The sequence below is a fragment of the Orcinus orca genome, chromosome 19 (assembly GCF_937001465.1).
Source record: "Orcinus orca chromosome 19, mOrcOrc1.1, whole genome shotgun sequence".
NCBI lineage: Eukaryota > Metazoa > Chordata > Mammalia > Artiodactyla > Delphinidae > Orcinus > Orcinus orca.
In genome coordinates this window covers 39,474,763-39,487,625 of record NC_064577.1, presented here as the reverse complement: position 1 = coordinate 39,487,625, position 12,863 = coordinate 39,474,763, and the positions used below count along the sequence as shown (strand labels likewise).

At 44.6% G+C, this 12,863-nt stretch overlaps 1 protein-coding gene and 1 long non-coding RNA gene across 3 annotated transcripts in view; one reads left to right on the top strand and one right to left on the bottom strand.

Annotated features, from left to right (window-relative positions):
* Positions 1 to 144: 144 nt before the first annotated feature.
* Positions 145 to 12,863, bottom strand: part of SLC25A39 (solute carrier family 25 member 39) — a 75,376-nt gene continuing 62,657 nt past the window's right edge. The window contains exon 11 of one of the 2 annotated variants that reach the window (XM_049702377.1): positions 145 to 345. In XM_049702377.1, coding sequence (XP_049558334.1) covers positions 158 to 345 — 188 coding nt within the window. In that variant the 3' untranslated portion in view covers positions 145 to 157. The remainder of the gene's footprint in view (positions 346 to 12,863) is intronic. The other variant, XM_049702378.1, reaches the window with a different exon arrangement.
* Positions 280 to 11,255, top strand: LOC125962154 (uncharacterized). Its single transcript, XR_007473639.1, has 2 exons — positions 280 to 1,684; positions 9,053 to 11,255. It is a non-coding gene; the product is annotated as an uncharacterized LOC125962154 (long non-coding RNA).

The window sequence follows — 12,863 nt, the reverse complement described above, 5'->3', positions numbered from 1 at the left end:
CTTTCCAACTCTCCCCTGTCGCCACTGGTGTGTGTCTGAGTGTGTGCGCGCTTTTTTTTTTTTATTGCTCTTTGCTTTTGCAACCCTGGAGCCAAGTGGGGGGGGATAGAAAGGGGGGGTGTTACCAAAAAGAAAAAAAAAAGCAAGCAAGAAGCTCTTAGGTTTGTAACACATTGGAAAACCAGGGGAGTACCCCGCCTCGTCCGATCTCGGAGCCCCGCGAGGGCCTTCCGGGTTTCAGAGCGAGCCTCACGCTATTCTCAATGCCCCTCACCTCCTTCGGGTTTAGGGTCCGAGGAGTCCGAGCAAATAATTCTCCCCCTGGGCCGTAGCAAGGGGGTGTCAGGGTGAGAGTTGGGGGCATTTCTCAAGAAGCAAAACCATCCCTCCCACCCCAGCTTCGGTAGCTGGGCCGGAGTCCGGGTTGAGAGCAAAAATCCTGGTTGGTTTAGGCGAAGAGGATTCCGGGGCAAAGTCGGAGCCGCGAGACCGCGCTTCGAGCATCTCCCCTTCGGTCTCTGCCTCCTGTCCCCTGCCTGCTCCCCGTTTAATTTTTTTTTTTTTTTTTTTTTTTTTGCCCCCTCGCCTTTAATCTAATTTCTTCCAACTCCACCTTTGTTGTTAACCGGCGTCACGCCCGGACTAGCCAATCCCCGCCACGCAATCAGCTTGTCAAAAAGGCTCGGCCAGCCCTGGGAAAACAGGCCGCGGGCACTGCCCCCCCAACCCTACCCCCCGCCCCCCGCACGGCGGCGGCGGCGGCGGCGGGGAGCCGCGAGGGGAGCCTTGCACCCCGGCCTCGCCGCCCGAGCCGCAGCGGGGCAGCCTCCTCGTAGGTTTCCGCTCTCCACCATCCTGAGGGCCAGGGATTTTAGGGCCTGGGCGGGGATCGAAAGGCCTGGGCGGGACCACCATCTACCCTCCCATTGCCGTCGGCTGTGGTTGTCTGTCTCTGCCTCTCCTCCTCCGAGGAAGGTTCATCTGGACGCAGGAAGCCAGAAGACAGTCTGAAGAACGCCTGCTTCCAATCGGCGAGCTTACGGCTTGGGCCATCGCTCCGGGGGCAGAGCCATTGCTCCCGGGTCCCGGAATGCCAGTCTACCACACCAACACTGCTACGGCCCACATCTCGACCAGCTGGATCACCGGCCCCTTTGGACTCTCCCCTGGCACACAGCCTTCTCCATCCTCACACAACAGCCTCGCTGCTGCTGTAATTCCTCTTGTCTCCTGGGAGAAATGAGATTCCTTTCCCAGGACTTCCATAGCCCACATCTGCCACGTTTCACAAACAAGGAGGAAAATCCTGTCAAGGTCTGGTGTGTCTGGATTCTTCAGTGGGTAGGGCATGTAGGAGGGGCCGATTTACCTTGATGCTATTGAAGCTTACGCTTCAGGGCTCCTCATCGCAGGGCCTGTTCAAGGCCCTGTCCTTAATTTTGATTCATCATTTGGTATTATTTTTGAGTCTCCCCCTCCCCTCCAATTGTACAAGTTTCAGCCCCACAAACCCAGCTCTGCCCTTGGAACCTACAGAGTGCATTTTGTGTAGGACCAAGACATCTCACACCGCACTTCGAGCCTGCAGGGACTGACTTTCTTGTTTTGACTGGGAAACAGCAAAGGGTTTGGAGTCAGAAGTCCCAGCTTCCGAGCTTCTCGGCTTCCCAACCTTCTTAACAGTGTGAGTTTGATTGAATCTCTTAACCTTATCTGATCCCAGTTTCCTTGTCTATAAAATTAAAATAGCAATCCTATGTTCTCTGCTTTCCTCGCCAGGGGCTGGAGGGTCGAGTGAGATGATATATGTAAAACTGTAAAATACTCCACAATGTCACTTGCGATGTTTACAATGAGACTTAGACCCCAAGAAAGTTCCAAGTCTTCCACACACAGATCTGGAGTCCAGGTGTCCTGGCTCCTGGCCCTGAACTTCTTGGCTGGGCCAAGGGGCCTTTCGGTAAAGGGCTTTGGAATAAAACAGGATGAACATGAATCATAAGAATGATAATAGTAATTATTATTTTTAATTAATTTATTTATTTTGGCTGCATTGGGTGTTCGTTGCTGTGCGTGGGGCTTTCTCTAGTTGCGGTGAGTGGGGGCTACTCTTCATTGGGTTGCGTGGGCTTCTCATTGCAGTGGCTTCTCTTGTTGCGTGCAGAGCACAGGCTCTAGGTGCGCGGGCTTCATTAGTTGTGGCATGTGGGCTCAGTAGTTGTGGCTCGCGGGCTTTAGAGCGCAGTCTCTGTAGTTGTGGCCCGTGGGCTTAGTTGCTCTGCGCCACGTGGGATCTTCCCAGACCGGGGCACGAACCCGTGTCCCCTGCATTGGCAGGCGGATTCTTAACCACTGCGCCACCAGGGAAGCCCAAGAATGATAATTATTGATTTTTCATTTCTTGGGCAGCAAAAATCATAGCTGGCACTTTTCCCACTTGGAAACCAATTGGCTTGTTTTACATCTATTGTGTCTCTGGTGAGGTCAGGAGTCTAGGACTTGGGCTATGGGCCAGAGCATGAGGGAACCTACCCTTGGTCTTTTTTATATGCCGCCTCTCCCAATTCACTTCCCCCTCCCTCCCAGTTTTCTGCCCTGTGCCTTGAAGCAGAGCCTCAGCATTCCACAGCCCCAGCCAGGCTGGTGACAAGGCATAATCCTAGTTACTCATTCTCCACTTGGCCCCAGCCTTTCCTTGGGTTGCCAGTATCCCAGCACTAGCTCATATAAAACCCCTACTGTGCCTGGAATGCATTAACCAAAGTGTGGCACTTAAATTCCTAGTGTACATGGAGTAATTTTAGATAGTATACAGATGAATATATTGTTTTCAAAGTTATGTATTATAATGCGTATTTGGAAATGCATTTTTTTTTAAAATTTAAGATAGTGACATAAACCTGCTTCTTTTTTGGGGGGAGCTACTGTCCCTCATTTATTTTTTTCTTTTTTATTGAGGTGTAACTTACAGATAATGAAGTGTACACATCTTAAGAGTACAGCTTGATGCATTTTTACCTATGTATACATAGTTTACTTGTTACATATATGTATGTATATATATTCATGCATACATATACATATATGTATAATGTAACTACCACCCTGATCAAGATATTGAATATTTCTAGCATTGAGCAAGCTCACTCTAAGTCAATATTCCCCTCCAAATGTCACCAGTATTCTGAGCTATTGCCATAAGATAAGTTTAGCCTGTTTTCGGAGTTCATATGCATGGAATCATTCAGTATGTATTCTTTTACATCTAACCTCTTTCACTCAACATTATGTCTAAGATTAATTTATGATGTTGCACGTAATACTGGTTCATGCCTTTTCACTGCTATGTAGTATTCCACTGTATAAATATACCACAATTTATTCTTTCTACTTCTAATGGGCATATGGGTTGTTTCCAGTTTTTGACTACTATGAATAAAACAGCTTCAAACCTTCTTGTGCCTATATTTTGGTGGATATATGCATTCATTCCTCCTGGGTGTATTTCTAGGAGTGGATTCCTATATCATAGGCTATAAATATATCAGACATTATTTGATACTGCCAAGTAGTGTTGTCAGTGTTTTTGGATTTTGGTCATTCTAAGAAGTGTGTAGTGATATCTCATTGTTTTAATTTGCAATTCCTTAATGGCATATGATGTTGGATATCTTCTCATATGCTTAGTTGCCATCCATATATCTTTTTTGGTGAGATGTCTGTTCAGATCTTTTGCCCAGTTTTTCAATCAGGTTTTCTTTTTTTTTTGGCTTGCCATGCAGCATGTGGGACCTTAGTTCCCCGACCAGGGATTGAACTGCCAGGGAAGTCCTGACTTTGTTTGTTTTCTTATTGTTGGGTTTTAAGAGTTCTTTGTATATTTTGGCTAACAGTCCTTTATCGGAGGTGTCTTTTGCAAATCTTTTCTCCCAGTTTGTGGCTTGTCTTCTCATCCTCTTGACTTTGTCTTTCTCAGAGCAGAAGTTTTTTATTTTAATAAATTCCAGTTTGTCAGTGATGTCTTTCATGCCTTTGGTGTTATATCTAAAAAGCCACCACCATACCCAGGGTCACCTAGGATTTTTCCTGTGTTATCTTCTGGGAGTTTTATAGTTTTGTGATTTAGATTTAGGTATATATGATCCATGTGGGGTTAATTTTTTGTGAAGGATATACGATCTATATGTAGATTGATTTTTAAATTTTTTGCATGTGGATGTCCAGTTGTTCCAGCACCTTTTTTTTTTTTTTGGCTGTGCCACGCAGCTTGTGGGACCTTAGTTCCCCCGACCGGGCATTGAACCTGGGCCCACGGCAGAGAAGGTGCCCAGTCTTAACCACGGGACCACTACGGAATTCCCCAGCACCATTTGTTGAAAAGACTGTCTTTGCCACATTGTATCGCCTTTGCTCCTTTGTCGAAGATCAGTTGATTATATGTATGTGGATCTATTTCCGGGCTCTCTATTATATTCCATTGATCTATTTGTCTATTCTTTCACCCATACCACACTGTCTTGATTACTGTAGCTTTATACACATCTTGAAGTTGAGTAGTGGCATTCCTTGAACTTTGTTCTTCTCCTTCAATCTTGTATTGCCCATTCTGGGTCTTTTGCCTCTCCATGTAAACTTTAGAATCAGTTTGTTGATGTCCACAAAATAACTTGATGGAATTTTGATTGGGATTGCTTTGAATCTGTAGATCAAAATGACAAGAACTGATGTCTTTTTTTTTTTTTTGGCTGCATTGGGTCTCCGTTGCTACACGTGGGCTTTCTCTAGTTGCGGTGAGCGGTGCGCGGGCTTCTCATTGCGGTGGCTTCTCTTGTTGCGGAGCATGGGCTCTAGGTGTGCGGGCTTCGGTAGTTGTGGCATGCAGGCTCAGTTGCTCCTTGGCATGTGGGATCTTCCTGGCCCAGGGATCGAACCCGTGTCCCCTGCATTGGCAGGTGGATTCTTAACCACTGTGCCACCAGGGAAGTCCAGAACTAATGGCTTGAAAATATTAAGTTTTCCTATTCATGAACATAGACATTTCTCCATTTATTTAGTTCTTCTTTGATATTTTTCATCAGAGTTTTGTAATCTTCTTCATATAGTTCTTATACATATTTTGTTAGATTTATACTTAAGTATTTCTTTTCTTTTTTTATTTTTGAGTGCTAATGTAAATAACACTGTGTTTTTTATTTCAAATTCCTCTTGTTCATTGCTGATATATAGGAAAGCAATTGACTTTTGTACATTAACCTTGTGTCCTGTAACCTTGCTATAATCATTTATTAATTCCAGGAGTGTTTTTTGGTTGATTCTTTCAGATTTTCTACATAGATGATTGCGTCATCTGCAAAAAAAGACAGCCTTATTTCTTTCCTCCTAATCTGTGCTTCTTTCTTCCTAAACTTTCCTTTTCTTTTCCTTTCTTTTCTCCTTATTGCATTAGCTAGGATTTCCAGTACGAGGTTGAAAAGCAGTGGTGAGAGAGAACATACCTACCATGTTCCTGATCTTAGTGGGAAAGCGTCAAGATACGCACCATTAAGTATGTTCGCTGTACCTTGTTTGTTGATCTTTATCAAACTGAGGAGCATACTCTATTCCTAGCATGCTGAGAGTTTTTATGATGAATGGGTATTGAATTTTGTCAAATGCTTTTCCCGCCTCGATTGATATAATCATGAGACTTTTCTTCTTTAGCCAGTTGATATGATGGATTACATTAATTGATTTTCAAATATTGAACCAGCTTTGCATATCTGGAATAAATCCTACTTGGTTGTGGTGTATAGTTCTTTTTATACATTCTTGAATTTGATTAGCTAATATTTTGTTGAGAATTTTTGCATCTATATTCATGAGAGATATTGATCTGTAGTTTTTTTTTTTTTCTTGTAATGTCTTTGGTTTTGGTATTAGGGTAATGCTGGCCTCGTAGAATTAGTTAGGAAGTACAGTTATCCCTTGGTAACCACAGGGGCTTGGTTCCAAGACCCCTGCAGATACCAAAATCCACAGATACTCAAGTCCCTTATATAAAATGGCTTAGTATTTGCATATATCCTATGTACATCCTCCCATATACTTTAAATCACCTCTAGATTACTTATAATACCTAATACAATGTAGCCGCTATGTAAATAGTTGAAAATACAACGTAAATGCTACATGAATACTTGCCAGCACACAGCAAATGCAAGTTTTGGTTTTGGGAGCTTTCTGGAAAAAAATTTTTTGGAATATTTTCAATCCACAGTTAGTTGAACCTGCAGATGTGGAACCTGAGGATACAAAGAGTTGACTGCTTCTATCTTCTGGAAGAGACTGTAGAGAATTGTTATAATTTCTTTCTTAATTTTTTTTTTTTTTTTTTTTTTGTGGTACGCGGGCCTCTCACTGTTGTGGCCTCTCCCGTTGTGGAGCACAGGCTCCGGACGCGCACGCTGCGGACGCGCAGGCTCAGCGGCCATGGCTCACGGGCCCAGCCGCTCCGCGGCACGTGGGATCTTCCCGGACCAGGGCACGAACCCGTGTTCCCTGCATCGGCACGCAGACTCTCAACCACTGCGCCACCAGGGAACCCCTTTCTTAAATGTTTGATAGAAATCACCAGTGACCCATCTGGGCCTGGTGCTTCTTGTTTTAGGAGGTTACTAATTATTAATTCAATTTCTTTAATAGATAAAGACCCGTTCAGATTTCTTCTTGTGTGGATTTTGGCAGATTGTAGTTTTTAAGGAATTGGTCCATTTCATCTAGGTTGTCAAATTTGTAGGCATAGAGCTGTTTATAATATTTCTGTATTATCCTTTTAATGTATATGAGAGCTATAGTGATGTCCCCTCTTTCATTTCTGATATTAGCAATTTGTGTCTTCTCTCTTTTTCTTAGTTACCCTGGCTAGAAGCTTATCAATTTTGTTGATCTTTTCAAAGAACCCACTTTTGGTTTTGTTGATTTTCTCTACTGATTTCCTGTTTTCAACTTCATTGATTTCAGCTCTGATTTTTATGATTTCTTTTCTTCTGTTTAATTTGCATTTAATTTGCTCTTTTTGTTCTTGTTTCCTAAAGTGGAAGTTTAGATTATTGATTTTGGATCTTTCTTCTTTCTGATACTATATGCACGTGGTGATATAAATTTCCCTGCAAGCAATGTTTTTGCTACATCTTACTAATTTTGATAAGTAGTATTTTTGTTTTCATTTATTGCAAAATATTTTTAAATTTCTCTTGAAATTTCTTCTTTGACCCATGTGTTATTTAGAAGTGTGCTGCATGGGACTTCCCTGGTGGCGCAGTGGTTGAGAATCTGCCTGCCAAAGCAGGGGACACGGGTTCGAGCCCTGGTCCGAGAAGATCACACATGCCACGGAGCAACTAACTAAGCCCGTGTGCCACAACTACTGAGCCTGTGCGTCTGGGGCCTGTGCTCCGCCACGGGAGAGGCCGCGATAGTGAGAGGCCTGCGCACCGCGATGAAGAGTGGCCCCCGCTCTCTGCAACTAGAGAAAGCCCTCGCACAGAAACGAAGACCCAACACAGCAAAAATAAATAAATAAATTTATAAAAAAAAAAAAAAAAGAAGTGTGCTGCTTTATCTCCAAGTATTTTGGGATTTTCAAGCTATCTTTCTGTTGTTGACTTTTACTTTAATTCCATTGTGTTCTGAGGGAAGACATTGTATGATTTCGTTTTTTTTTTAATTATAAATTTATTTATTTGTTTATGTTTGGCTGCATTGGGTCTTCGTTGCTGTGCAAGGGCTTTTTCTAGTTGTGGTGAGTGGGGACTACTCTTTGTTGCGGTGTGCAGGCTTCTCTTGTTGCGGAGCACAGGCTCTAGGCGTGCAGGCTTCAGTAGTTGTGGCACGCAGGCTCAGTAGTTGTGGCTCAAGGGCTCTAGAGCGCAGGCTCGGTAGTTGTGGCACATGGGCTTAGTTGCTCCACGGCATGTGGGATCTTCCTGGACCAGGGCTCGAACCTGTGTCCCTTGCATTGGCAGGTGGATTCTTAACCACTGCGCCACCAGGGAAGCCCCTTTTATTTTATATCTATACAAGATGATGGATGCTCACTAAATTTATTGTGGTAATCATTTCATGATGCACGTAAGTCAAATCATTATACTGTACACTTCATCTTTGATATACGAGTCATTTAATTCTGTTACGGACATAAGTTATACTCTGTATGATTTCAGTTCTTTTACATTTTTTAAGGTCTTTTATGGCCTAGAATATGGTCTGTTTTGGTGAGTGATCCATGTGCAGTTGAAGGGAATGTGTATTTTGCTATTGTTGCTTGGAATGTTCTACAACTGTAACCTAGGTCAAGTAAGTTGATGGTGCTCTTCAGGGGTTCTGTATCCTTAACAATTTCCTCTCTACCTGTTCTGTGGATTATCGAGAGAGTAGTTGTAGTTTCCTACTGTAACTGTGGATTTACCTGTTTCTCCTTTCAGTCCCATCAGTTTTTGCTTCATGTATTTGAAGCTCTGTTAAAAAATTATATATGCTCTATTAAAAAACTATATATGTGGAAATGAGTGTTCACATATAAATATATCTGGAGGAAAACACTCTAAATTATTAACAATGGTTACTGGGGTGGGGGTGGGGTATTGGAGGCTTTTATTCTCTATGTTAAATAGTTCTGTAATTTTAAGTGTTTTATAGTATACATGTATTCTTTTTGAAATTTGAAAATATACAGACATGTTTTAAGGGAAAGAGAAAGACGATTGCATGGCTGCAAACGTGTCCTCCTAGCCTGGGCTATCTTGGAAAAAAGTCAGCTGGGTGCTCTCTGTCCCATTCCTGCCAAGCTCCCAGACCATGGCTTCAACCTACTGCTTCTGCTTGCTTACCAGCCCTTCCTTCCTCACTTCCTGTCATCTGGCTTTGGGCCCAGGTGCCTGGGAAAGAAACAATTTTTTGAGGTCACCATGTGGCCTGCCAACCCAGCAGGCTTTCCACCATGTGACTTGGCTTTGCTGAGCAAATTTCACCCACTTCATCTTCAGATTATTTCTCAATGTTTTCCATTTTCCAGACTCTTATCCTCTCAAGATATCCCCCCTTTCTCATCACTGGGCCAGCTCTTACTTTTCCCTCAGGAATCAGAGTAAATGTCTCCAGGAATCCTTGCCAAACCTCAGCCGGCCTCTGCTCCCAGCACTCCCTGCAGAATTACGCATCATTCTTGTTGAACGCCTGGCTCCCACGCAGACTGGAAGTCCTATGAGAATTGGAGCTATGTCCACCTGCCTCTGCTATTGACTCACCTACATGGAAGGATTCCCAATTTGCCTCTTTGCAGCCAACCTCTCCTGTATACAGCTCCCAGGTGAATCACTTTCATCATGTCATCCCCAGTTCTAGAACCTGCAGTGACTTGCTGGTGCCTATTGAATCAAACCCAAACTCTTCCTCTTGTGTATATTTAATTACATCAACATTAAATATTTCTGTTCAATGAGGTGGACAAAGTTAAGAGAGAGATGACAAAATGGGAGAATATTTTTGCAACGTCCAAAACCAACATAGATTCTTCCAGATCTCTTGCAAATCAACCTCCAAAAAGGCATCAGTAGAAATATGATCCAATGATGTAAAAAGACTTTATATAAGAGGAAACGTTAAAGACTAATTGCCAAGTGCAAAGATGCTCAAACTCTTTGGTGATCAGACAAATGCAAATAAAACAACAGTGAGGGGGCTTCCCTGGTGGCGCAGTGGTTGAGAGTCCGCCTGCCGATGCAGTGGACACAGGTTCGTGCCCCGGTCCAGGAAGATCCCACATGCCGCGGAGTGGCTGGGCCCGTGAGCCATGGCTGTTGAGCCTGCGCGTCCGGAGCCTGTGCTCCGCAACGGGAGAGCCCACGACAGTGAGAGGCCCGCGTACCGCAAAAAAAAAAACACCCAAAAAACAGTGAGATAATACCTCAGTCGGGGTAGGAAAAATCAGACAGCTGGATAATATCAATCATATGGGAATATAGGAACCTCCTGCTCTGCGTGTGGGAGTGTGGCCTGGTGCAGACATTGCGGAGAAAAATATGGCTGTACTTAGTCAAATGAAGACAGATGTATTTATACCCTATGACCTAGCAAGTCCACTCCTGGCTTCTACATTTATAACGCAGAGAGATTCTCACTAGATCCATAAGAGGACAAGGCTGAGGATGTGCATTGCAGCATTGCTTATTGGAGGGGAGTTGGGTGCAGTCAGATGTCCCTCCCTGGGAGAGTGAAGAGGCCAAAGGTGGGGAATGCCCCCATGGAGCACCCCACAGCAATTAAAGCAACTCTGTTCCTGGCTGGATCCAACTCAGGGCAACCTGGCTGGATCTTAAAGCCACAGTGCTGGGTGCAAAGAGGACGAACAGTGCAAGGCCTAGAACACAGTGCTGGTAATGTATAGAAATACACACACACTGTATGGTCAGGCCATTCAAGATGGCTGTTCTCTCGCTCTGTGTACATCCCCTGCCCGACCAGTGCCTGCTTCACCTACACCCTACGCACATGACTGACCTTCCTATGTGCTTGCCCCAGGCCCAGCTAGTGATAGCTTATCAAAGGGGTGGTGAGGGGCATGCCTCTCTGCTGCTTTCCCTGGTAACTAACGAGCCAACCTGATATCAGTTCCCCCTGTGTGTGGCAGTCTCCCGTTCCCTTAGGGAGCAAAGACTGCCACCACGTCCTGTCTGCCGTACATGGTGAGGTGTCGCTCCAGGACCTTGCTTCACACATGTAAGCTCCCGCAGCCATTAAACCATCCATGTGTCTATTGCTGACTCTGGGCTCTTTCTTGGGTCTCAAAGCTGGGCAATCACAGGGCTTGTAGGCCTGTGGGGTACAGCCCAACACACACATACCCCCTGAAACCAACCAAAAAGAGGCATTCTGAGAAATTTAGTTATGGATTGAATGCTAATTTTGCTAATTTTTTGCTAATTTTGTTGGGTGTGACAATGGCCCTGCGGTTGGGTTCAAAAATGATCAGTGCTGGGGGGGACGCATAGCTGAAAGGCATAAGGGTGAAATGGCATGACGTATGAAATTTACTTTCAAGTATTTAGTTCAGCAGAGGGAAAAAAGAGAAAGTGTATTTTAGGCAAAGATTTAAGCAAGATTTTAAGGCAAAATCTTGATAATTTCTGCGTCTGGGAGATGAGTATATGGTGGTTTGTTGTACTATTGTCTCTACTTTTGTGTATGTATTAAAATTCATAATAAAACTTAAAACAATATCAATGATACATATTTTCAAGACTATGTTCACACAAAAAGATACACATTAAACATGTGAGAGTGACCACCTATGGAGGGGAAAGAAAATAGGAGGGAATAGAAAATGAGGACAAAGGGGAAGGAAGGACAGAAGGAAGGAAATAAGAACGGTCAACGAAAATCCACTCTGGACTGAGGAGGATGATTAACTTAACCCTTTGCACCTAAAGTCCAAAAGAAGGAGGAAAGAAATTGACATCCCCTATACCTCTACCACCGTGGCATTTTAATTTTTTCCATCTAAGCCTCTAACCTTCATTCCTGTGCCCACTGTACTTTTCCACAAGGCTGTCACCATGACAGTCACATCACTGCGTGCTTCCCTTAGGAATAGGAATGCACTTTTTCTTTTTTAATTAATTAATTAATTTATTTATTTTTAAATTTTTTGGGGGGCTGTGTTGGGTCCCGTTGCTGCGCAAAGTCTTTCTTTTTCTAGTTGCGGCAAGCAGGGGCTACTCTTCACTGTGATGCCCAGGCTTCTCATTGCGGTGGCTTCTCTTGTTGCGGAGCACGGGCTCTAGGCGTGCAGGCTTCAGTAGTTGTGACACGCAGGCTCAGTAGTTGTGGCACACGGGCTTAGTTGCTCTGCGGCATGTGGGATCTTCCCGGACCAGGGATCAAACCCGTGTTCCCTGCATTGCCAGGCGGATTCTTAACCACTGCGCCACGAGGGAAATCCTAGGAATGCACTTTTGCTTACTCAGTGCCAGCACTGGGCTAGGACCCACTGGTGTGTGATCTCAATTCATCCTCTCAGTAACGTTATGAGGTAAGTACCGTGTCCTGACCTCCATTTTACAGATGCAGAAAACTGAGCTCAGGAACGTGTTTCTTAGCTGGAATTTCAAATATCTCGGCCTCAGATGCCCAGGATCACGTGACAGCACCAAGCGGATCCAATCACTTCATCATCATCATCGTTATTTTTAGGGCCTGCCTAAGGGTCCATTATATTGATGTCGGGTAATTCACTGTAATTTACTAACAGCTCTCCTATTGCTGAGTATTTGGACTCTTTCTAGCTTTTCGCTTTCATAGACAGTCCTGCAAAGAATAGTTTCAGGTACAGAGATTTTCAACTTGTTGAGTTATTCCCTTGCCGGGAGTGGGTTAGGCTTAGGTTACTCTGCGTTCACACAAAAGGGTGTTCCTCACGGCAGCTAATTCACGTTGAGGTAGTTTTCCTGAGAGGAAATGTGGACGTGGGGGGCAGGGCATCTGCGAGGAGAGGGGGCAGGAAATGTCGGGAGGGTAAGGTCTCGGGCCAGGCAGGAAGCTGGATCCCGACTGATTTTTTGCGGTCTTCACGTTTCCTTAATACCTTCCCTGCTGACTTAGGGTGTCCCTCTGTCAAGCCCTGGGGACTGGGACACCTCTGTGGGACATGAAGCTGCCATGTGTGGGAGGTGACTGGCTGAGACTGCTATCCTGGGGCCACAGTAGCTCTCTGGCCCTTTGGCGGCCGCCCTGGCCAGCCTGGGAGGGGTCAGCTGGGGATAGGCAGCATGTAAATATAGATCCAGGGAAGGAAGCCAGGCGGCCCAACCCTGCACTGACCTCTCTTT